The 23838-nt window shown below is 53.0% G+C and overlaps 7 protein-coding genes across 7 annotated transcripts; 4 read left to right on the top strand and 3 right to left on the bottom strand.

Moving 5' to 3' along the window:
* Positions 1-1888: 1888 nt before the first annotated feature.
* On the bottom strand, positions 1889-3860 carry J4E83_005901 (uncharacterized protein; the record flags this gene model as incomplete). Its single annotated transcript, XM_049332817.1, has 5 exons — positions 1889-2604; positions 2660-2885; positions 2936-3312; positions 3362-3656; positions 3705-3860. 5 exons carry the CDS (start codon positions 3858-3860, stop codon positions 1889-1891), a joined length of 1770 nt encoding a protein of 589 aa, XP_049188059.1.
* Positions 3861-7087: 3227 nt separating this feature from the next.
* On the top strand, positions 7088-9085 carry J4E83_005900 (uncharacterized protein; the record flags this gene model as incomplete). The annotated part of the gene is made up of 3 exons (XM_049332816.1): positions 7088-7130; positions 7182-8053; positions 8102-9085. 3 exons carry the CDS (start codon positions 7088-7090, stop codon positions 9083-9085), a joined length of 1899 nt encoding a protein of 632 aa, XP_049188058.1.
* Positions 9086-9811: 726 nt separating this feature from the next.
* Positions 9812-11085, bottom strand: J4E83_005899 (uncharacterized protein; the record flags this gene model as incomplete). Its single annotated transcript, XM_049332815.1, has 2 exons — positions 9812-10459; positions 10576-11085. 2 exons carry the CDS (start codon positions 11083-11085, stop codon positions 9812-9814), a joined length of 1158 nt encoding a protein of 385 aa, XP_049188057.1.
* Positions 11086-13946: 2861 nt separating this feature from the next.
* On the top strand, positions 13947-15219 carry J4E83_005898 (uncharacterized protein; the record flags this gene model as incomplete). Its single annotated transcript, XM_049332814.1, has 2 exons — positions 13947-15150; positions 15200-15219. The coding sequence occupies 2 exons, from the start codon at positions 13947-13949 to the stop codon at positions 15217-15219; spliced, it is 1224 nt and encodes a 407-aa protein (XP_049188056.1).
* A 1370-nt stretch (positions 15220-16589) lies between these two features.
* Positions 16590-17412, top strand: J4E83_005897 (uncharacterized protein; the record flags this gene model as incomplete). Its single annotated transcript, XM_049332813.1, has 2 exons — positions 16590-16700; positions 16777-17412. 2 exons carry the CDS (start codon positions 16590-16592, stop codon positions 17410-17412), a joined length of 747 nt encoding a protein of 248 aa, XP_049188055.1.
* A 1672-nt stretch (positions 17413-19084) lies between these two features.
* J4E83_005896 (uncharacterized protein) lies at positions 19085-19746 on the top strand (the record flags this gene model as incomplete). The annotated part of the gene is made up of 3 exons (XM_049332812.1): positions 19085-19382; positions 19465-19583; positions 19648-19746. The coding sequence occupies 3 exons, from the start codon at positions 19085-19087 to the stop codon at positions 19744-19746; spliced, it is 516 nt and encodes a 171-aa protein (XP_049188054.1).
* A 215-nt stretch (positions 19747-19961) lies between these two features.
* J4E83_005895 (uncharacterized protein) lies at positions 19962-21105 on the bottom strand (the record flags this gene model as incomplete). Its single annotated transcript, XM_049332811.1, has 3 exons — positions 19962-20059; positions 20115-21009; positions 21070-21105. The coding sequence occupies 3 exons, from the start codon at positions 21103-21105 to the stop codon at positions 19962-19964; spliced, it is 1029 nt and encodes a 342-aa protein (XP_049188053.1).
* Between the last annotated feature and the right edge of the window lie 2733 nt (positions 21106-23838).

Here is a 23838-nt window from a genome sequence, read left to right as displayed (position 1 = left end):
GGTCATGTCTGCGCGGTACATTCTTATCACGCACGCTGTTGGTCCTTCTTATGAAGGTAAAGAAGAGTCCGACGCCCCAGCCTATCCAGAATTGAGCGAAAACCCGTGCCACCGGTCTTACTATGCGAGAGGGTTCCGGGACTGGAAGATGAAACATAGAGGTTTCTCGTCTAGAAGGGTCTATCGTAATTCACCCTTGAACATCGTCACTTCCATCGACAATGCGCACGAGATCGATGACATTGCCGACCCCGAAGAAGGGGCGGTAGAAGACGCCGATCGCGAGATGAACGAGGAGATTGATCGCATGATTGATGATCAAATTACCAACCACATTGATCAGTTCCAGTGGTTCTCCAGGACAGAGCTTGAGAACTTTTACCACCAGTTCAAGGCTCAGGAGCAGAAAGCCGAGACGGGAGACAACGTGTCAGATGATGATGATAGCGATTCGGACGACGGCTGGGATGAAGAGGCTTACGAGCCATACATCGGTCCTGTTCACGACGAAGAGATGTCGCCTACAACCACTGCATCAGTGGAGGACGACGAAACGATGTTCACAGTTACCCGCCCATTCGCCGCCGCAGAAAAAGAAGAGGAGCTGGACTTCAACGACGTCGTATTTGGAGACGACGACAGGTGTGATCAGTCGCAGAGTCAGGATGAAACCGACTCTGAGCCTAGCGATGAGGGCTACGTTTCCTCTTCACCACCAGACACTCCCTTTTTTGAAACCTTCAATAAAGCGGACAGTGTAGGCGCGCAAAACGCCTTCGATTCAATCAATGCGCGACTAAGCACGTCATCCAGGCGCCGCAAGACGATTTGTCGGACGGAATCCATGGACGCGCTCAAGACATTTAGACAAACTGCCAAGTTTGAGCAACGTGTCGACGACGCTTTTGAGGACGATGAGGACGACGGGGATTTTGGAGATCTACAAGATAACTTCGGCATCGATGCTGAGCTAAAGACATCATCGGATACTTTGGTAAACACAGAGTTTGTCCTCGTCGTTACACCACCTGAGGATGAGCAAAGCACGGAAGACTATCTTTCCAGCCCTGCGACGCCTTTAACTTCAACAAAAGCCACTGTGTCCGATTTGATTGAAGCGGATGAACAAGTCGTTTCTGTCAAAGACGAATCACGCGGTACCCTCGATTCAGCCTTCACTTTCCCTAGCATACCCGCTGGTGAAGCCTCCCTCCCAAAAGCAGAGATTTGTACCGCAGACATAGTAATCGACACTTCCAAAGCCTCCTCCCGGCGCTGGACCGACCCTCCAAAATACGACCCCACCCTTCCTTCAGTTTCGCCATTGTCCAGTCGTCGGCATACGAAGCATGCAAAGCATAGCTCTGTCTCACTGGACTATGTTGTCGGCGCCGTCTCAAAGAGCTGGCTCTACGTGGCCCAAGTGCCCTGGACGCAGATTGGTATAATGGGCGCTGGAGTAGTCGCCGGTGGATTATTGAGTATGGCGGGGCGTAACTGAGCGAGCCCGCTCTTCCTTTCTGTTTGTTCTTTTCTTAAAATTTGGCTGCAAAGTTAGCGGAGGCGAAGTTATGCTGGCATTGCTGGTGGCGTTATATACCCGGTGTGTTGTTTACCCACACAAAATATGTGTCTCAAAAAGTATAAAAGTTAAACATTAATCAAGAAATGTCATCCCTATACTACGAATGTACCGAAACGTGTGACCGCTACGACGATGTCACTATATGCAAGTACCAATGATAAAGTAGAAGTTCACTACTCAAGTCACAGTTAATATCCTTAACAAAGCGAATGTCATTTGAAAGCTGCTGTATCTACATCTGACTCACCGCCTTCAGAGCGACTACCCAGACATCTCAAGCATTACAAGCAAGCTTCCCCTTGCTTAAACGGGATGAGCGACCTTAGCCGTCAAAAGGCCCCTGATGTTCCCAACGAAGAAGCTCAAGATGAAGCAAGCACCGCCAAAAGCGATCGAGATCCAGTATGGCCACCTGTATGCCAACGCGAAAGCTTCTTGGGAAGCACGCAGGACAACAGGGAATGCATCTCTCTGCAGCACTTCCTGGTTGGTGGCAAAGATCTCCTTGACTTCTTCGAACCTAGCGTTACCCATGAGGTTGGTAACGAGGGTGATGACGGCGATTCCGTCGGCCGACAGAGGGTTGATGATGGCGCCATACGCTAATGTCTTCTCCGCGACAATTTCAGTGAGGTGGATGGTGACCTTGCGGAAGAAGAGGTTGGAGTAGACTGCGAAACCAATCGCACCACCGAGGTAGCGTATACTGAGTGTGATGGCTGTAATGGTTGCGATTTGTTCGTCCGGACAGGCGATCTGCGCGATGATGGAGGAAGGAATAATGACCCCGCCAACTCCAATGGATGCTAGTGAGATGAGGGCGTACACTACGTTCAGGTTGTCGGGTGTCGCAATGCACATGGCCCCTGTGCCGGCTGTCATCATGGCTGTGAAGAAGATCATCAATTCGCGGATGCGACCCTTGGTGGCGGGGATGAGGACGAGGCAGATGCATGCACCGCCAATGATGCCGAAGCCGATGGGAAGAGAGCGGATTCCGACGCCAACCGGGTCATCACCTAGACTTATATTAGTATGGAAGTAGTGGGGAAAATATTCGTAGGTCATGCTTACCGTAGACGTTGTAGATTTGAGTAGGCCAGAAGAGCAGCAGGACGAAGTAGTTGCCACCACTGAGGAATGTGATGAGAAGGATAACTATCATGGTCTGCTTCGCTTTGTGGAAGATTGCTCTGGGAACCATGGGGTGTGGAGCATACACCTCCCATACGAAGAAGGCAATGATGAGTATGATACCGAGAACGAGAGGGACGATGTTGTGTGGGCTGCCCCATTCATACTGTAGAGTGTCAGCACTGCGATGTAATCTGCTTCGGATGGTAAACTGACCTGTGATGCACCCCATTGTAGACCCATCATGAAAAGAGTGATACCACATGTGCTCAGGATGCCACCAATGTAGTCGACCTGGCGGAGGACATGGCGGGCGGTGTACTCTTCCGTCAAGCGCGACGGGTCCTTGTAGCAGAAGACACAAAGTACCAAACCGATGAAGTTCCATACACAAACCAAAATACCATTGTAGCGCCAGTTGCTCTGTTGAGCGATCAATTGAGCCCACAACACTGATGGACAGAAGGGAAGGATGGTGATCACGACAAGACCGACGTACTTGCCGCGATCCTTGATGGGCACGATCTCTGCTGTGCCGGCGAGTGCGATGAGCTCATTGAGACCGGCACCAATTCCGGAAAAGACCTGACCGGCTACGAGTCGTTAGGTTCATGGTGTTTCGAATAAGGTTGCGGTACTTACCGATAGCGATGTTCATGGTATGCGCAGTCACCGTAATAATCGGCCCGACTATGAGGCACAATTGACCCACAATAGCCACCTTCTGTCGCCCGAATAGGTCGGACAATGCGCCCACAAAAGGGCAGAGAGCCGCATTGGGTATGAGGTATCCGATGATGAACCAGATGTATCGATCAACCCCACCAACATCCTGATAGATGAGAGGAAGGACAGAGCCGAAGAGGAAGAGCGGGATCTGAGAGCCGATCCAAAGGAATGACATGCACAGAAGCGTCATGGCCAGCCTTGCGTTCATCTAGGGGTGAATTAGTATATGATCAAACATTCAGGGTCTTACACTCACCTTCTCGTGGACCTCTGGAGCTCTGCTGGTAATGGGCGCCAACCGCTGCTTCTCGGGCTCGCTAGGTGGGGTGCGAGTAGCCACCATCTCGAGTTGGCTCTGGCCATTCTTGTCGACTTCGTAAGAGTGGTCTCCGGATCTCATTGTCTCGTGCATCTTGACGGTGCAAAGCTGGGTGGAGGTGCAGTCGTGGAGAAAGAAAGTTCGGGACGTTCAAGTAGTTTAATGATTGTCCTGCCCTAGCAAGGCGGACTATCGATACGTCGTCCTAGTCCCCAAAACATTTCCTCGTCTCCCACCTGGCACTGAGATGAATTGACTGAATCGACACTAAGTTCACTCGAGCCGCGGTAACATACTGGTCTGCGCGGGGCTGGGTGGTCGAATGACTAGGGTCAAGACACCCCTCATCCAACAAGGCTGCGCCAACCATGCCGTCTCGCCCGTTTGTAGAGCTGTAGATCATAGTGAAGTGTGTGGCGTGCCATTCGGCGGGGCCCCCGCACCTGGGCACGCTTATTTGCTAGTCACGCTAGTGTCCGGAGCATAAAGCTTGCATCATTGGTGCGGCCGGCACGCTTTGTCTCCTTTACATGAGGCTTGCCTCTTGGCTCTCTATTTCTCGATGTCTTTGGAATAGCATTGTCCCGTTTGGCTTCCTGAAGACCTCAACGAAGCCCTCCGTTCGAATGCTCTTTGCTGGCCCTGATGCCCAATCATGGAAATATAGTAATCGGAGTAGTGTCTGGTGTGACAAAAGGACCTCGGCCGTGGAATGTGGCTCTTATGAGTGCTAGGAAGGACGTCGTGGGAATGTTGGCACAACCCTATCGAGGGAGGCCCTTGAGCGCTTGCAGAATCCTTAGGTAGCGCCCAGTGCGATGGGTGGTGTCGATCGCTTCTAGATGCTTGATGCACCAAGCCACAGAACGGTATCTGGAAAGTTACCGAGGAACTTTGAGTTACTACTGTGTGTGCCTTCGATGACATAGGTATTGGCATGAGCCACTGCCACGGGTGCACGTGGGAACTACGCCTTGACAAGGCCTCCAATGTTTGGGCCGGGCCGACGTTTGTTGCGCATTTTACTGCCATGTTTTATATGAAGTGGTTTCGCGTCTGTGACAGAGGTCTGATCGGCTTCTCGCCGTGCTCCACTATGAAAGTAAATCGTGGAAGCGCTGTTCTAGGTGACGTCGCGAAAACGCAAGAACGGGTGGAGTCCCTCTAGAGTCGGTTCTTCCTCGATATGGAATTCTTGTCGCAAGTATGGAAGTGTGTGGCCAGGCGCTTAACTAGCAACACACTGTGGATTTAGTCGAATGGTCACACGTGGACGCGGTTAACCTTCCGCGCAAAAGGCGGCGATGCGACAGGCCATGAGACGCTCGCAACACCCTTGGCAGCTGCGCAAAGTTGAGTGGAATTACCTTCAATGATAGCATCAGCTAGGATTAGAAAATCCTATGCTGCGTTGGCAGTGTTGCTCTGCTGCGTACATTGTGATCTTCAAACCCTAGTCCGCTCTCTGAGCCAGACATCATGCTGTGATCAGAGAGACGATAGATAGCTGATACGTTGACTATACAACCCGCACATGCTGACTTTTTTTTCGTGTCGTCAGGCTGGGTTTTTGCCGAGGCATGAAACAAGCTTGGTGCTCCGGTTCTGCCTTGCCTAGAGGTCTGACTGTTGTGTCCTTTGGGACGGGAGCCTACCAGTGACTCCGGGCCAAGATCCGTGGTGTTTGCATCGATACTGTGTGTAAGTCAGGCCCGATACGTGGGGACCTGGGGTAGCCTACCCACATCACGGTTCACGGATCACCTAGCCAGTGACAGCGAGCGATGGTCGCATCGTCGAAAGGAGACATCCGCACAGTACTTCGAGGTTTCCAGATGAGGGGATTGAAGGCCAGTAATATCTGCGAGAACGCTCGTAGTGTTGAAGCTTGACATTCGACCAGATGGGAATGAAGACACCAGAACCGGGAAGAGCCGCACCGGGGGCTGCGCTACAGCGCAAGAAGACTGCGGTGTAGATTTGTCTTGGTACTTCTTGCGGGCTGAATGATAGGTAACAGCTGGCTCCAAGCTAAAGAAGGGTGTTTGCCATAATGGTAAATGCACTTGACGATTTGAGTGTCTGGCAGACCTGGCTTTTCTCCTCGGCTTCTCTGCGCCTAGTAGCAAGCCTGATCGTGAAGTTCCCCGCATGGTTCCCAGAAACATGAACCTGCTAAATAGGCGGTAGACAGCTTGACAGACATGGGAGGTCGACGTTCGAATTGCTGCCCGTCCAGCTTCTTCACTGGCAAGGCTGCTAATCAGGTTTGGGCGACCTTCTTGTTCTTTGTAGCTGCATCGGTGAGACAATCGTTCTTAGATGGGCTTGAACTGGGCAGTTTCCGTTGATGATTACAATGGAAGGTCACTTGCGAGGTAGTTAGAATGCGAAGAGAAGGAAGCCACGATTAGCGTCTTGGCGCTGCCCCTCTTGCGCGGACGCAGGCACCCCCAGCGTACATCGCCGTACCCATACTCCGGTAATGTTTTTCGCAGTTATATCCGCGAACGGAATGGCTACATCTTCCTTGAAAGCCCAAGATTCTGGTCCCAAAGTCTTGTCGCCAGGTGCATTTGCATCGCTTTTATCTTGGACTCAAGGCCCAGCGCAGTCTCCAGACACGACTGATTTCTGGCGGAAATGATTGAACTTTAGTAGGGTAAAGTTTTGCAGATTCGGCCCTGTGTGAGATGAAGAACTCAAACTCTTCAATCACCTTACGAATTGATAACAATACGACCTCGATCGGGTTATTATCACGGGACGGCCGATTGATCGGTGGAATTCCAGCCATTCCCGTGGCTCAGGCGCCGAGCAACCTCGACTGATAGCTGTTCGCACGGTCTCTGTTGCACTAGCTGCCAACTGCTGGGGGTCTGAGTTCCGAAGTGAGAGTACCGTTTGATGTGTGTTCAAACGTAGCAGATGGTTTTGATGTTTGGCGTGCTAATCAGACCCTGGAACTGCGTTCGCGGCATCTTCTCCGCCCAAGCTTCAAGCTGATGACGACAATCGCGTCAGCTATCCCCCGTCATCACCCCGAACGCCAGACACGCGACAACAAACCAACCTGAGCATGGAGGTCGCACCGTTCGGAATTCGGAATGACGACCAGTGCATCGCGCGCGCGAATGGCTGACTCGTGCTCACCGCAAATAGCGCACCTGTGACCATGAGCGGCTAGCCGTGACTGCGGGGTGCACGCCCTTCGCGGACTCAGCATGGGAGCAAGCATGGGACTTTGTGACTGTTCCTGCTCTTCTTCCTTACCTTGCAGCTTTGGATAGCATGCATCCTCTACAACCACCGCCGCCGCCATGACAGAACACCGCCTACCGGTCAAGCAGCTGGCCATTCTCTGTACGTCCGCTCGACGCGTCTTCACCTGTAAGCTTGCTAACTTCGCGACAGCACTATGCCGGTTTGCCGAGCCCATCGCCCTCACGTCTGTCTTCCCCTACGTACCGGAGCTCATGGAGTCCTTTGGCATCCCCAAGAATGACATCGCGCGCTGGGCTGGTATCTCGTCCTCGGCCTTTTCGCTATGTCAGGGCTTCACTGGCCTCCTCTGGGGCGCTGCATCCGATCGCTATGGGAGGAAACCGATTATACTTTTTGGCCTTACCAACACTATGTGGTCGATGTTGCTATGGGGTTTCTCGCTCAATCTGCCTATGGCTTTAGCCGCACGCGCTATCGGAGGACTATCGAACGGGTACGTGGGCATACTGCGCACTACGGTGGCCGAACTATGCCCATGGAAAGAACTACAACCGAGAGCGTTCAGTGTCATGCCTTTGGTCTGGACAGTTGGTGCCACGTTTGGACCTACACTCGGTGGAGCCTTGGCCAATCCTCTCCGCGTAGATCCTCGCAAGCCTAAGGGCACCGCTTTCCTGGAGAGGTTTCCGTACTGCTTGCCTAATATTGTGGCCGCCGCATTATTCACTTTCGGCATTTCAGTAGGCTGGCTGTTCCTACAGGAGACCCTGGAAAGCAAGAAGCACGCTCCAGATCTAGGCCTGAGAACTGGGGCTCGGTTAACAGCATTTGTTCGCAAAATACTACACCTTCCAACCAAGAAGCAGACCAGCGGTTCAGAGCACGAGCCTCTACTTGGTCAGCATAAAGTAATCGACAGCGAAACGACGTCGCAACATGATGCTGCTCATGAAATCATCCCAGAAAAGGCACCAAGGTATCGGGATGTATTGACATATCAGACATCGCTTAATCTGATTGTGTACACGCTACTCGCTATGTACCTTCAGGCATACGATCAGGTGCGTGATTTTGTGCGCCTGCCAAGTATTGATATTGATCCAGTGCAGCTGCTTCCAGTGTTCATGCATCACCCTGTACAACTCGCAGACGATCCTACGGTATCCCTTCCTCTGAAATTTGCAGGAGGCTTCGGAATTGAATCCCGTCGCATCGGCATCATTTTCACCGTATTCGCCATCTCATGCACTGTGTGTCAATTCCTGCTGTTCCCACCCATTGCGCGCTACCTCGGTGTTGTTCGCTGCCTTCGGATTGCCTTTCTCATCTTCCCATTTGTGTTCTTCGTCACACCGTTCCTGTCACTTATCCCAGATCCAGTCATGAGGGAAGTCGCTATGGTCATGCTCTTGATGGTCAGAGGCCTGGCTGGCACATTCTCATTCACCACCAGCACAATCATGCTCACGAACAGTGCGCTCAGCCTGCGTGTCCTAGGCACCGTCAACGGCCTGGCTACTAGTTTTAGCTCGTTTGGCAGGGCATTAGGTCCTACTTTGGGGGGTGGCTTGTTTACTTGGGGTGTCAAGCGCGGCTATGTCATTGTACCTTTCTGGACAATGTCTGCCATTGCGCTTGCTGCCTCTATACCAACTTTCTGGCTAGTCGAGGGTAAAGGGTTTGGAGGCGACGAAGATATCAACGACCAGGAGAACATCATCGAGACAGAAGAAGAAGTGGTTGGAAACGACGCAAGTGTACCTCCAACAACCTGGCAGCAAGATGAAGCAGCGTTTTCAGAGTCGGAATTCGGCGACTTTGGTGACCCACCAAATATCTTGAGTCTCACAACTACGCGATCGAGTGTGGCCATGGCCTCCGATGATGAAGACAACGCTTCGGTGTCTGTGGGTCAAGGGCAGTCGATGAATCCCCTGGAGGCGGCAAGAAGTCATTCTCAGACCAGACGACGAAAGATTGTAAGGAGGACGTCATCGATACCGATTGGTATGGGTAAGGGATTCAGGCGATATAGCTCTAATCTAGGCAGCACGGGTATCGGCGGAGGCGGTGCTAGCTGGGGAGGCGCATAAATCTGGACTTGGATGGGAATATGTGCATTACTGAGTATTCTGAGAAAAAGCATTCATCCATGAGTTCATTAAGCGCATCGATCTTGAGTTGACTCGAGCTTCTTTTGTGTGTCAATGTAAATATTGCAGGTGATGTGCTAAATCTCAATTCACTTTTTTCGTCATCACTTGCAGGAATGTGTTATCCATATACATACACGAAAGCGTTCTTGGGGTTCCTTGACCATCATCTGAAGTAGAACCAAGAATGTCTCTTTTGCACGACAACCATGAGATAATGAGCGTGCACGATTCAAGATGAGTAAGCGCAAGTCTCGGGTGATGATGAGAATGGGAGAAAAGTTCAATTACAACGTACAGACTACTGATGTTTTGTCATCCAACCTGCCTACGATGTATCGTAACCCATAATTTAACCGCTTAATCCATTAAGGATCATATACCAACGCCCTGTACCACCGTATAACTAGACCATACCAGGGTATCTGATACTCCACGATGAACTCCACCCAATAATCCTGCAGTGTCCCCCGCGATACCTCCCTAGCTCAGACCCTGTTAAACGATAACGTAGTCAGTATCCTCATCCCAATCCCCGATGCTACCAGCATCAAAGTCCTCGCTGAAGGAAGAGTCGTTGGGGAAAAAACCAGATAGAACGATACGATGCAACGTTTCTCTTCGAAGTTTCCACGCAGCCATGCGGGGAAGAGTATGGTGCTCAGACTATGAGCCTTGGCCAACATTGTCCATACCGCCTCTGTTGGGCATACCAAAGGGATTCCGATTATCGCTGACGGGTGTGCCGTCGTGCTTATTGATAGCCGCATTGATAGGGCCGTTGATGCTCGCGTTACGAACGGGACCGCTCATGCTATTTCGGCCGTTTACGGGGTTGCCGTGGATGTTTTTAGGTACGCCGTTGTTGTTCATGCTAGGGCCTGGCATGCTGTTATTCCGATTGTGGTTGTGGACCCCGTTTCCGTTGATTGCGACGGGAAGGCCGTTGGGCATGTTGTTATGCATGCTGTTCTCCAGGCCTGCGCTCATGGGGCCGCCCATCGGTGGACCCATTCTCATGCTCTCGTTGTTATCACCCATGTTGTCGACATCGGGCCAGAAGCGCTCTTCTAGCCAACACATTTGTCGGAAGATCTCTTCGCAGCGCGACATTTCCTCTTTGCCATCGCGTGTAGTTGTGATGTTCGCTAGCTCATCGACGAGCGCGCGTGTCGCCTCGACGAATTTGCTGAAGGCCGGGGAGGTCCAGTTCGGTATTAGGGCTTGGTGGAGGGCGACGATGTGCGAGTCAGTGGAGGTGTTGGAGAGAGTATTGGAGAAGGAGGCGGCATATTGCCATGCGGAGCGATAGCACTATCAGACATTAGCTTCGTGCGCCCATTACTGGGTTGGGTTGGACCTACATGTTCGCTTGCCCACAGCACGACCATACCCTCTAAGAGTGATGCGCTCGCACTACTAGCGCTCACGAGAAGATCAAGCATGGCGCGCGTAATAGGCGTAGGCGGTTCCATGCCCAGCGCAAGCCCATACTTGGTCGCGGTGATCTCGAAGAACTGCATCTCTCTTCGCATGTTGTTCAGCGCGGAGATGAGGAGATCCATGGTGCGATACATGGGATGGAACTGCGAGTTCTGCGTCTGCGGCAGTCTTATCTTGGCCAAAAGCTGTCCTATGAAGCGAATGTAGCCTCGCGCATAGTGTCCGTCTTGTACCAGCCATTGCGACAGCGGTCCTGCTCCTAGCGATCCACACCCGGCATGCGATAGGAACGGTCGCTGTGTTGCTTGCGCAAATGGGCCCGAGCAGATGCTTAGGAGATGAGACGTCAGAGAAGGCGCAACATTGGGTGTCATGGCAATATTCGGCGCAATAGGCTGTCCATCGCGTGTGCGCTTACTGTTGGGACCGCGCCGATTTACTTGGAGGTTTGGATTTGGTTGCTGTCCACTCAGAATTTGACTGGGGCCTGGAGCCATGTTCGAATCCATAGGCAATCCATTTTGCTGAGGCGGCTGCTGTTGTTGCTGCTCCTGCGCGAGAAGATGGGCCTGCGCCTCGGGCGAAGTCAGATATCGCTGGCAGTCTTGGAGATGCTCGATCTGTCGCGTTGTATTCTTCGCGCGCACGAAGCCGCAATGCAAACAGCGTACTTTGTTACATTTCGAGGGCGTGTCTTGGTCCTGAAACTCTTCAAATGCTCGCCTTATGTCAGGGTTGGCATGTCTGCCCATGGCGGCCTGCTGCCATGGTGGACGTTAGCCTCATGGCAGCACATGTCGTCGGAAAAGATACGGAACAAGTGGAGCTCACCTCGAATCGGGCTGTCTCGATGATGTGATGTGTATTGTGTATTGTAACAATCCGGGCGGGTAAGGTATCGCCCCTCACCGAGGCATGTTAGGCGGCTGCGGCGCCTTACCTCAGCCGACATTGCCCAGATGGACCTGCAACCTCCAAACGTGTCTCCGGCTGCACCTGCCCTGGAGGTGTTCACAATTTTCTAGTTGACATAGGCAGGGGCTAAGTTGGGATACAGTTTGGCTAGGCATTAGACGTTGATGTGGTTTCACGTGGTCGACATGTGCGTATCGTGGGCATCGTTAGTAACCCGGTTCTGTTCGTTAGGTTGCCGCCAGCGCCTGTGCACGCGAAATCTTTCCGTAATTTCAATCGGCGGCCATGCAGTGCATCGAGAACGCTTCCGCGTGACTTGCACCATGCCTCTGAAACTAAGCATGCGCAACATTGTGCGCCGAACCTCCAACTATGCGAGCAAGTACCATCGTCATCCAGTCGCCATACTGTGTCGACCGTCATGATGCCGTCTTGTCCCAAGTCACATGGCCTAAAAGCGCCCGAGGCCGTCACTACCCACGCGGCGACTCTGTCTACCTTCATCACGCGACATCTTGACCCAAACTTCACTCCCACGATGCTTCACACTACCCCACAAACCTATGCTGTCAGCTTAACTCGTTCCAGTAGTCCAACCCGCCCGCGCATCTCCGCACCCCATCGCACGATGTACTATGACTGACGACGCTGCGCAGCTAACTGCCACCTTGGTAGACTAGCAGGCCGGCAGACGAATCCTCGTCGGGTACATCAACCTCAGCGAGCTTTGGGCACCCACGATGGTCACTAGAAAACTTCTGGCAGTCACACGCCCTCCCATGGCTCCGACGATCACGCTCGTAGATCTACTGCCGACTTCGCCAGCGCCGGGAAAGGCATCGTGCCACCTTCCCCGCATCAGCCAAGCTTTTCGCGATCGCGCGCCGTTGCACGTTTATACCCGACAATCGTGTCTTGTCAGTAACCTGGTAACGACATCACTTAGGCAAGCTGCATATGCGTCCGGTGTGTCGGGGGCGAATCTCGTGACGTGCAGAAGAGGAAGTTGGCAATGTACGGTGAAGAAGATGTTTGCGATTGATGACGTCGATGCTTCTGGGGGCGGCTCATCCTCCTGCTGCCCTATTGGCAAGCCACACGGTTTGCCTCGCATGTTGGACACCACGGCACGAAACAACTTGCTTTTACAAATGAATGTCGCCTTTAGCCAGTTGGCGAGGCAGAGGTACCTGTCTCAGCTTCCAGGTACCACAGTCCTCTACATGTGGCAAAGATCACTGCCCACGAGAATGCATGAGTCAGATAATGGCATCATACCTCCACCATGTTGGAAGAACTTCGGCCTCGTGGGCCTTTTGCCCGGGGACAGCGTGTTTTGCATGTGGACGTGTTGCCGATCACAGAACCACAACGAGGTCTGGCTTTGACCTTCCCCGCAACGGTGCCGCTTGCAGCCCAGTCTGCATTCCTCAGCCGCCCTGTGTGGACGAACGTACGACATCAGATGCTCAGTACATACCAAGGGTAGTCCGTGAAAATATCGGGGAACGCCCGAAGCAACGTTACACGAACTTGGCCGCAACCGGATTCCTATGTTGTCGACCATGCTCTTGACAAGTCGGTGCTGGCAAACGCCAACTCACTCCCAAGAACCCACCGTCCACGTTCCGGTGTATCACCACGCTCCTCGGACGCTGTTCCAAGCTTCTCGAAGATCGTCTCCAACGCGTGAGCACCGCCTCGGAAGCTAAGTGGCTGAGACACGCCGATCCCCACATCATAGCCATCAAACAGTCCTCCAATCACCACACTGTACCTGAATATCCCTTACAATTTCCGCCAAGCACCAACCCTGCATCTGACCTCTTTGATCCGCCTGACCCCAGATCTTTTGCTTTATGCTATGGCCTGCCGAGGCCGTCAGGGTCCATTTTACCGTAGCTTGCTGGCGGAACCGGTCTTTGTGGCGGTTGTCAAGCGGCTTGGGGTAGCTTCGACTTGCTTCCCCTATTGGAGCTGTTGCGTCACCGCGTCATTTGCCAGCGACGTCTCCGTGTCCGGAGTAAGTAACGATGTACACATCGTTCCGACACTGCTCGATCGCGACATGTCGGCGGTACTGCGGTTGGTTGCCTTGGTTGCCTTCCCCGACACCGCCCTAATGGTGGCTAGAATAGCTGTCGCGGCTAGCTGGGATAGAGCTCCGGGAAAGGAGATCATCCCTACGTCGTGAAGCAGCGAACACATGCTTGTATGGTGGGAATGACTGGGAAGAAAATTGGGGCGAATTTGTTGCTGTGTTGGCGGCTTGTGAGTCTTCGCTTTGTTCTGGTTAAAAGGAGATCCTTCCCCCGATGCCATGGGTCTGCACAAGTTCAAGTCTGGGTCCATCAGCTACACAACCTTTCCTGTACTCCTTCCGAGTACAATTGCATGTTATACAGCATTCAGTTAGTTGAGTAACAACACTCCTCATCTCAATATGATCGGATCCTGGACATCAGCGGCGGCCATTGGCCTGCTTGCTCTGAGCACAAACGCATCTCCGCTCCTACCCATCAAGCGCGCACCCATGTTCGATTACAACAACCAGAAGGTCCGCGGTGTCAACACAGGCGGATGGTTCGTTCTCGAGCCCTGGATCACACCCAGCATGTTCGAGGGCAACAGCGCAAAAGACGAGTACACACTCGTTGCAGCTGTCGGCAAGGAAGAAGCACAGTCGAGGCTGCGTGACCACTGGAACTCTTGGATCACCAAAGCCGATTTCGAACAGATGGCCGGTGCTGGTTTGAACCACGTTCGAATTCCAATAGGCTATTGGAGCGTACTCCCACGTGACGGCGACCCATACCTACCAGGCGCGTACGACAAGCTCGGAGAAGCGCTCGACTGGGCGTCCGATGTCGGTCTCCATGTCATGATTGATCTTCATGGCGCACCCGAATCCCAGAACGGGTTCGACAACTCTGGCAAATACGGCAACGTTGGCTGGACTCAGGGCGATTCAGTGGCCTACACCATCAAAGTCCTCAACAAGATCCGCGATGATCACGCGTCGCATCCCGCCGTCTCAGCTATCGAGCTTCTCAACGAGCCTCTGGGTCCCAGTCTCGACATGAACACGGTCCGACAATTCTACATGGATGGATGGGGCAACTTGAGGGACTCGAATGTTGCAGTCACCTTCCACGATGCTTTCCAGGGTGTAACTTCGTGGGGTAACTGGGGTGCTGGAATGTGGAACCTTCTCCTCGACACTCACCACTACGAGATCTTCGACAACTCTGCTGTTGCTATGAGCATTGACGACCACGTCAAGACCGCTTGCGACTTCGGTAGCCAGATGGCATCCACCGGCAAGTGGACTATCGCTGGTGAATGGACTGGTGGCATCACCGACTGCGCAAAGTGGCTCAACGGAAAGGACAAGGGTGCGCGTTACGATGGTACCTTTGGCGGCTCCAAGGTCGGTGACTGCACCGGCAAGTCGACTGGCACTGTTGCTGGCCTGTCAGAAGCCGACAGGTACAACATCGGTCGCTTCATTGAGGCGCAGCTTGACGCCTACGAGAAGGCCACCGGCTGGATTTTCTGGACCTGGAAGACCGAGGGCGCACCCGAATGGGACATGAAGGCCCTCTTGGAGGGCGGTATCTTCCCCCAGCCGCTAACGGCACGACAGTGTAAGTACTCCTTCTGGTGTCGCATGAGCATGAAACTGACAAACTCTAGACCCCGGCCAGTGTGGCTAAGTGCCTCGTTGTTCATGCAACGTCTACTTGGCGCGATCCTACTCTTTTTCCCGTCCTTCATGCACACACACTCGCTCCGCCGCAACACCTTTTACTCGACATACCGACCAGTAATGATGTAACGAATTTCATACCGCTTCGAAGATACCCCGACGACGCATTCACTCGCTAGATGGGACACCCACATGCAGTAGGGCTGTCCATGCTTGTATCGGCTGACACAGCTGTCACCGTCGCACCGCCCATTGAGCTGTTGGCTGGGCAGGGGCCCACCTGGCGCAATGTAAATATGAGACGATAAACAAACAGTAGAGTCAACAATGCAATGGAGAAATTGAAACAAACGCAAACTATCGTGACACGTCTGAGCTGTGAGTTGGATTACTTTGTCCAGGTTTAATGGGGTGAAGCGGTGATTTTGCGGGCTGACGGGCTTGTTCGCGGCTGCCGCGCCCGGCCCAAGCCATCTCGCTCGCACCTGCCCTACGGTGAGATGAATGTCTGTGATGTGCAGCCTCGCTTAGACGGCGATGCGTCGAGCCAGAGCGCACGAAGGTGCGACAAAGGGCCAACCTAACTCTCCCTTTTCGGGGCCTGGTCGTGAACCAGTGGCGCCTCGACGGCCGCCAGTGCAACGGTACCTGAGCTAGAGCGCACGACTCGGGCACAAGCAAGCAGATCGCGTTCCACGGCTTGCGAGAATCTGGAGAACCCTCGCCCGCGCATCGTGACACCGCCTCACCGCAAACTCAAACACCGCGATGCAATGCGACTCTCATCTCTTCGGCGTTGAGCTGTCGGCCCTTCAGCTGTTAGGGCTGTGTAAGCGCCGATATTGCTGACAGTCTGCCGGCTGACAGGAACAACGCTCCTAACTTTCAGGCACCCGCAGACAGTAGCGACAGAAGCAATCTCCAAGCAGCCAGGAATAGCCCGCACCAGCGTCCAACAAGCTGACCGGTAAAGCCACCAAACACTCCTGAAGACGCCGCAATCCACTGCAATACGAGCTGCCTAAATCCCTCGTCGCGGTGTCATTCGTCACGCGTGCCCAAGCGCGGTGCAATGCGTCCTAGCGCTGGCTCCGAAGGATATTGCACGGGACTGGAGCACCAATCTTAAGTTGCGCCGGCAACAGGGGTACCTGCATTGACCGTTTGTGGATGGGAAAATCGATATAGTTCGACTGACTCCCTCTTGTCTTGTTTCTTCCTACTGCTCACCTTCGCCTAGATATCTTGCAGCCCTCAGAAGACTTTTGTTTTCAGCCCTTCTTTAAGAAACCAGTCACTCATTACCAACCATCTCCCACTACTTAATACTCCATCTACCCCGGTTAATCACCTAATACCACCACAACAACCATCAACATGTACTCCAAGGCTACCATCATCACCTTCTTCGCCGGCCTCGCCGCTGCCCAGATCCACGCTCCCGTTGGCGAGCCCAGTGGCAACCCCATCACCCGTCCTTTGAACGAGGTATGTTTGCATCCCTGAGCGTTGCGCGCGCATCGCGAAACCAAACAAGACCCTGGAAGCTAATGCGCCCCACTAGGTTGTCCCCACCTGCGAGCAGTTCACCATCACCTGGCAGCCAACTACCCCCAACACCGTCTCCGTCCTCCTCCTCAAGGGCCCCTCCACCAACGTCGTCAAGTTCGGTCCTTCCATCGCTGAGGGTATCTCCAACAGCGGTTCCCTCAGCTGGACCCCTGCCTCCACTCTTGAGGCTACCAACGGCCCCAACGGATACGGTATCCAGATCATCGACGATGTCACCGGCCAGTACCAGTACTCCACCCAGTTCGGTATCTCCGCTGGAAAGTGCGAGGAGGCCGTCTCTTCCTCCATGATCGAGCCCAGCAGCGTCGCCGCTGCCGCCAGCTCTACCCCCGCTGCCAGCTACGGAAACGGATACGGTGCTTCATCTGCTGCCGCTAGCCACACCCCCATCCCTCTGCCATCTTCCGTCCACTCCAGCGAGGCTCCTTACCCCACCACCGTCATGACCTCCGCCATGGTCCCTGCTTACAGCACTGGTGTCCACGCCAACGGCACCGTCCCCATGCCCACTGCTGGTGGCAACGCTACCACCTCCAGGCTCCCTGAGGCTACCACCAACGCTGCTTCCGGTGTCCAGGCTGCGCTCAGCTTCGCTGGTGCTGCTGCCGCTTTCGCTTTCATGCTATAAGCGCATTTCCGCATCCCGGATATGTTATTATGTTATGACTAGCATTGGTTTCCTTTCTCTTCGATGATACTCCTGGTGTTCACTCATAGGGTGTCGCCTTCTTGTTTGGTTCCGAATATGTTCGTTGATTGTGTGCGAGTGTGTGGTGGGCGGTTGTAACTAGAGTGGAATTCGAGTGTTTTGCATAGTCGTTGGCGCGATTGCTTACCCAAAAGGACCTTTTGTGATGCGTAATGGAATCGATTATACCCTTTAGTCACTATCCTACCATGCGATGTCTGATGAATAGTAAACGGCAACACTGGTAACATTGCGCTCCAGCCAACAGTGCCCCGCACATCACACTCCAAATCATGACACATCAAACAGAAAAGGTTTACCTATGTTCCCCTCATGTAGTCTTACTGGCTAAATGAGAAGCAGACGGAGCTGACATTGAATGTGTAGTTCTTCAATCCATCATTCGTCACTAGCAACCCTGTGTTGCCAAGATCAACCCTGTGTTGCCAAGATCACCAATCGAGCACACCGGGCCTATATACATGATCGTTCGAGACATGTTCGAGACCCAAAACCTCTGTCCCAACCATGCGATCACGCCGCTGTGATCCATAAGCCGAACCACTTCTTTTAGTCGTTTCCGCCCGTATAGTAACGAGCAAATAATCCTGACTTGATCTACTGCCTAATGCTGGGGCTTAGAGTCTCATACGAATACACGCGCGAAGCACATGAACCCTATACACACCTAGACCTGCGAACGATTCTTGGTACCAAAAACATATCCGCCCTGCCAAGCCATGTGCGGGTATATCCAGTGAGCGGACCGCACCCGTTGTACCAAAGCAGCAGAGCGATTGGCTTGATGTGTGAACGCAATGCCCTTTCCCTCCAAACGGATGTTGATGTGTCCGCAATGAGCCGGCATTGATCCTTTATGGCATAGTGGTCAGCTAATCCAGTAAGCTTGTGTAGCAAAGGCGTAGTTTGAACTGCATTATGTGTCCCTTTGTGGGCTGTTGTGCGGTACTTGGCATGCTGACCTTTGGACGGTGATCGAGCTTGGCGGGATGGCTTATGGAGTGGTCATGGAGTTGAACCGGTGAGCGTAGTTATTTGAATGGATGGCTTTCGTGGTAAAGCCTGGAGTTCATGCCTTGGTTTTGGTAGGCGAGGGTTTCTAAGTTATCGTTTGTTGGGTATTGGCAGACTGCCTCTAAGCATGCACACGAAGAGTAGAGGGTCTCCTTTCCGGCGACTGTCAGGAGTTTGTACTCATTTCCAAATCTGTCATACTTTCCTCAGGTCGACACGTAAGCTTCTGTAGCCAAGCTTCAAGAAGTCGTTCTCATACGATGGCAACTACTCACTTCACCTGGGCATGTCTCACGACTCCACCTCTTCAACAGTGTATTCAACCGAACCTTGCAGAAGCCAATGATCGTGAGAAAGATATCCAATCGTATGCTCATGACGCCTGAGACAGTAGACATCATGATGACCAAGAGCAACACCGGTGTGGTCGATGATTCTCCTGCGGAGCGGACTTAAAAGTCTTCTGGTTGACATGCCAACATATAAAAGACGACGAGTATCCGCTCCTACTTTCAACAATCACTCAATCCATTCACCTCCAGACCCTCATCTCTTCATTCAATCAACCCAATCCACAATGAAGTACCTCCTCACCACCCTCGCGGCGACAGCCTCACTCCTGAGCGCCGTCACCGCCGACTTCGAGATCTACCGCGTAGGCATCGGCGGCAACGGCATTACCGCAAACGTCGAAGGCTGGCAAGTCTACCAGGACGAAGCCAACTGCGACACTGTGCTAGATTGGATTTGGCCCGACACCGACGACGCGAGTGGCCGTGGCGTCCGCTGCGAAGGCGATGGCTGCGGTCGCTCTGACGACAGTGATCCTGCCAGCATCGATGTCCTTGAGATGAATTTCGAGGGGTATCACTGGAGTAAGTGTCCTCTTACCCCTGGTGTGCAATAGAAACTTGGGAAAGGGCGATTGTCAGGCTAACAGACGCGTGCGCAATCTAGCTTACTACCGCGACCGCGGCGATGGCGATCTAGTGGACACGAATGATGTTCGTGTTGGAAGGTGCTACGCTTGGCCTGCGGCGTTCCTGACGTGCGGCTTGACCTTCGACAGGCTGGAGGTAAGTTGTGGCCGTACAGATTATATGTGAGACATACACTGACTTCGTGTCTTCACATTTTCAGGGATATCGCAAGTTGCGCTGTGAGGTTGACGTCAACGCTGAGCAGATCAACTCCAACCGCTTCAGTCTCAGGGGCCGCAGCTTGCCTGGGCGTAACTAAGTGCGCTTCGTACCTAGTGAGAACGTGGTTCAACACCTTGGATTCTCATTTGGTCGGTCGTCCTCTAGTTCACGGTGGGAGACATTTGTGGGAGTATTATACATTCGTTTTTCTCATGTAGCTCGTACACTCGCTTGGAATAAACAAACAGACGTCTGCCATCTTTCCCTTGTGTGATCAGCAACATGGTCATTAACACTCTCCTCATTAACGACTTAAGTGCCTGCTTGCCATGCCCAAGTCAAACTCCAGTGGTTCGCCCTTCCAAGACGCATCCGCGCCTTCATGAACTTGATCAAGCGATGGCCTTCCACTAAGAGAGGTTCGCTGAACTACGACCTCATGCGTGCACCATATCTCGCCATTACCTGTATTCCTCTCATTCGCACGCCAATGCATCTCGTCCGACGATCCCTCTGACCCCTCCGTGTGCAACTCCTTCAATTTGAAGCCGGACTCTTCGTCTCCTTCGACAGTAGCAAGACGACTCTGGCTTTGACTTCGGAAGTTGTTCCTGTTGACCTCCGACTCTTGTGTACGTCCGTAGCCGCGGGAGAACGCGTTGTTCTTGAGACGAACACTGGCGACGCCGAGGTAACGCAGTACATGTTGGAACGGCGAGCGTAGAGTCGGTATGCAGATGACGATGAATCCCACGAGCTCCTCGATAGCGGACCACATGCCGACAACGATGCTTTCGTTCATCGGATCGCCCGTTTTGCCAAAGTTCATAGCAGCGATAATTTTCAAGATCGATGCCACACCCGTGAAGAAGCCGAGTCCCATAAGTACGCCAACGACAACGCGTTCGCGAACCGGACGCTGGATCCCACGAAGGAAAGATACGGGAAGAAGGGCGAGTATGAAGTCGGTGAGGATATGGATGACGGAGACGGTTATCGAGCTTATCCTGACTCCCGTCCTGCTCCAGCAATGGCCTTCTACTGTACCGAGTAAGTCCCATGCTTTCTCGACCGGTATGCATTGCAGTAGTGTTGCTAGTGTGTTGTAGACCGCAAGTATGATCTGTAGACCGATCATGGACCAGAGGAAGCGCTTCATGAATTGCGAGGGAGAGATCCGAAGAAGCATCAGGGAGAAGGATATCTTGACCAAGGCCATAGACCACCCCCAGATTGGTTGTGAGATAGACGCTAACTTGGTTGCAGCTTGCGCGTCTGACAGGAAGAACTCATTTGGTGGGAGCCCGAAAGCATACGGCGTGGCGGCAAGGAGAAGACATGTGTTGACCACTATCAAGACCTGATCCTGTCAGTCGATCCGATATCGTGATTATATGAGAGAACATGAACTGCTACTTACCCATGCCAAAGCGCAGGTGTAATCATCCCACTGCATTCTGTATACAGGCATCCATCGTGACCACATGCGCGCTCCAAAGACGATCAGAGCGATGCTTTGAAGGGCCAGCGTCGCACCGGCGATTGATTTCCCACTCCTCAGCGCTGCCGCTGAGGGAGGCGCAGGAATCAAGTGAGGATCTGGTGGTGGTGGTGTTGCCATGACTCTCCTGTCAACATGTCGTTTGCGAGTGACGGGGCATTGATGCTCATTTCAGGCAGACAGTGGATCGAGCGGAACCGCGGCGTATATTAGGAGTATGTCAAGCTTCAACAAGCATGGCCCATGGTGGCGTGAGGCATACTCTAGTAATAAACTTCGAGCGTTGACCCAAATGACACCGATCATAGCTTGCGATATACTTTAGGGTCATGTCGTGGCAGGTTGGGTTCAAAGCCAATTGTCGGAGATGCGCGTTTGTACCAATGAGGACGCGGTGTTCATGTCGTTGTGAAATTTTCAGGCACAGGCAATGTGCCTGACGATGCAGGCTGAAGGTGATCGTTCCTTCGCTGCAGGGGCTCGCAGTTGGGTATGTCGATCGCACCATGATGTTGGTCGAGATAGTGGTGCTAGCTGTCGTAGTGAAACTTAGCATCTTCTATCATGTATTGATTGGCCGACTTTCTCATCAAAGTGTGCGAAAGAACATTCGATCCAACTTCTGAAAATGTAGCCTTTGAGGATCATTTTGTCAGAGTTTGAATGTTCAGACGCAACGTCGCATTGTCCCGACCGTTAGTTGCTCTTCGGGTCGATCATCTGTACTGAATCAGGCTAAACACTTGACGTCGAGCACCGAATATAAGTCCGGAGGGGCTGCATGTGTGCAGGCTAATTCCATTTCAAGTTTCTCCGCGCAGGTATTTGGCGAGAATTTGGCGAAAGCGAGATTGGAAAGATGGTAAAGACGATGTAGTTAGCGACGGGCGCGATTCCGAGCGCGATCGCGGGTGGCGGCGCAATCGTGGTAGCCTTGGACCCTAATCACCAATGACTAATTCGACAATTGCATGTGGCACCGAGGCGCTTTCCGGCGATGCCGCCGACCAGCTTCTGGAAGTCGCACCTCGTGGAGCTTCACGCAGCGCCGAATCGGCTTCCTTCCATGACACTACGCTTTCGAACTGGTGATGGCACCATTGCGCTCATCTTGGCTCCCGAGGTCCCAATTCTCTGTATTCATGCCGGAGGTTGTCCTACACACTCAAACTCTACTCCAGCCACCGAGCTACAAAGCTATCCTAATTACCATACTCCAACCCATTATGAGCCTTCCAAGCGAGTGTAAGACGTCGCTAAACCAAGTCACAGAAGATTGTTAGTCACACTCGCCTGCCATTGCTGCATCGAGGAGCTGCATGCGCTCTCCTGGCCAGCACTCAGACGCCGAATTGATCGATCTTCATATCACGAACATCGCAAGCATTGGCACGCGCAACGTCCCCTCACGGCAAACGAGGCCTCCAGCACATGCAGCATGAGGCGTTCTTCGGCCAGAGATAGCTGTGGAGGCTCATACTACATCGGCTGGCTAAAATTCTAGTAAACAGACATCAGGTCTCGTACGAAGATGGACGCTCGCGTTATGATATATTTGTGACCATTTGCGCAAACGAGTGGAAGGGACTGGTAAACCCTGCGGATATTATTTCTTATCTCACGATAGGTGCATGCTAAATATACAGGGGAAGAGTTGGAACGATATAGGATCAAGAATTCCGCCATGCACATTCGGCACCCGTAGGACGAGATAGGATGTCACATAGCAGCATCATTGTATATCCCTCACGTCCACACAAAAAAAAAAGCACCGAGCTAGGGACACTATCAGGCATGCGCCATGTCTTGCCAAGTGGGAAGCCTGTATGGTGTGAAGAACCTAGGCAGGCAATGATTCCACCATCATCAGGGCGTTGCTTCACAGCAGAATGTTTGTATACTCGATCGCGGTTATCTCATCATGCACATATATCCGATTGTACTCCCGACGTCGTTCGCCCAGCTTAACCAGAGCTGAGGATGCGCGATCTGCTATTCCAGTCGTAGTGGCGTCCGGCAACGATGATGTGCCGCTGACGGCAAGGAGGTCACGAGCGAGATTCACTTCCTAGTAAGCATGTACACGGCGTACATGGCGTGTTATCTTATATCATCATCAGCTTCTACTTGCAGTATCGCATGCGACAATCTCACAGCCAGCGGAAGAACGTATAAACGGCGAAACTGTTCTCCGCTTTCGGAGTGCGCAAGTAGCGGAAATTGGAGGACCCAACTCGACGTCGGTAATTGTAACCTTGGAAGGCACACTGCTGCAGGCAGAAGACGCTGTACTACTGCCACACCCAAATGGCGACATACTGCCCTATAGCGAGAGGTGAAGGATGGCGTTGCAGGGGGTGTAGCGACAGTTGTCTGCCCCACCAGCCCTCTCGCGTTTCGTTGCTGCAAGCGTCAGGGCGCGACTAGGGCAACCAGCTCTCCACGATTCGCCAGCGTGTTAGCCTCAGTTAGCCAGGCCCCAAAGGCGGTCCGCCAGAACAGCTCAGCCTCCACAATGTCGCATGGCGCTATCCAGGGTGGACAGATGTGACAGCGTGTCGCGAAACAAGTGAAGGTCGCACCGGAGACCACGGCGTGTTGCATCTTGCATGGCCGACATGGCGGTCAGTAGGAGGTAGATAGAGATTTTGCAGGATCTATCGGATACGAAAGGGCGAGGCGACTGTG

This window comes from Alternaria metachromatica, assembly GCF_023757995.1.
Source record: "Alternaria metachromatica strain BMP 0045 chromosome Unknown scaffold_12, whole genome shotgun sequence".
Taxonomy (NCBI): Eukaryota; Fungi; Ascomycota; class Dothideomycetes; order Pleosporales; family Pleosporaceae; genus Alternaria; species Alternaria metachromatica.
Note: the sequence above shows the minus strand (reverse complement) of the source record. Positions and strands in the feature narration are given on the sequence as shown.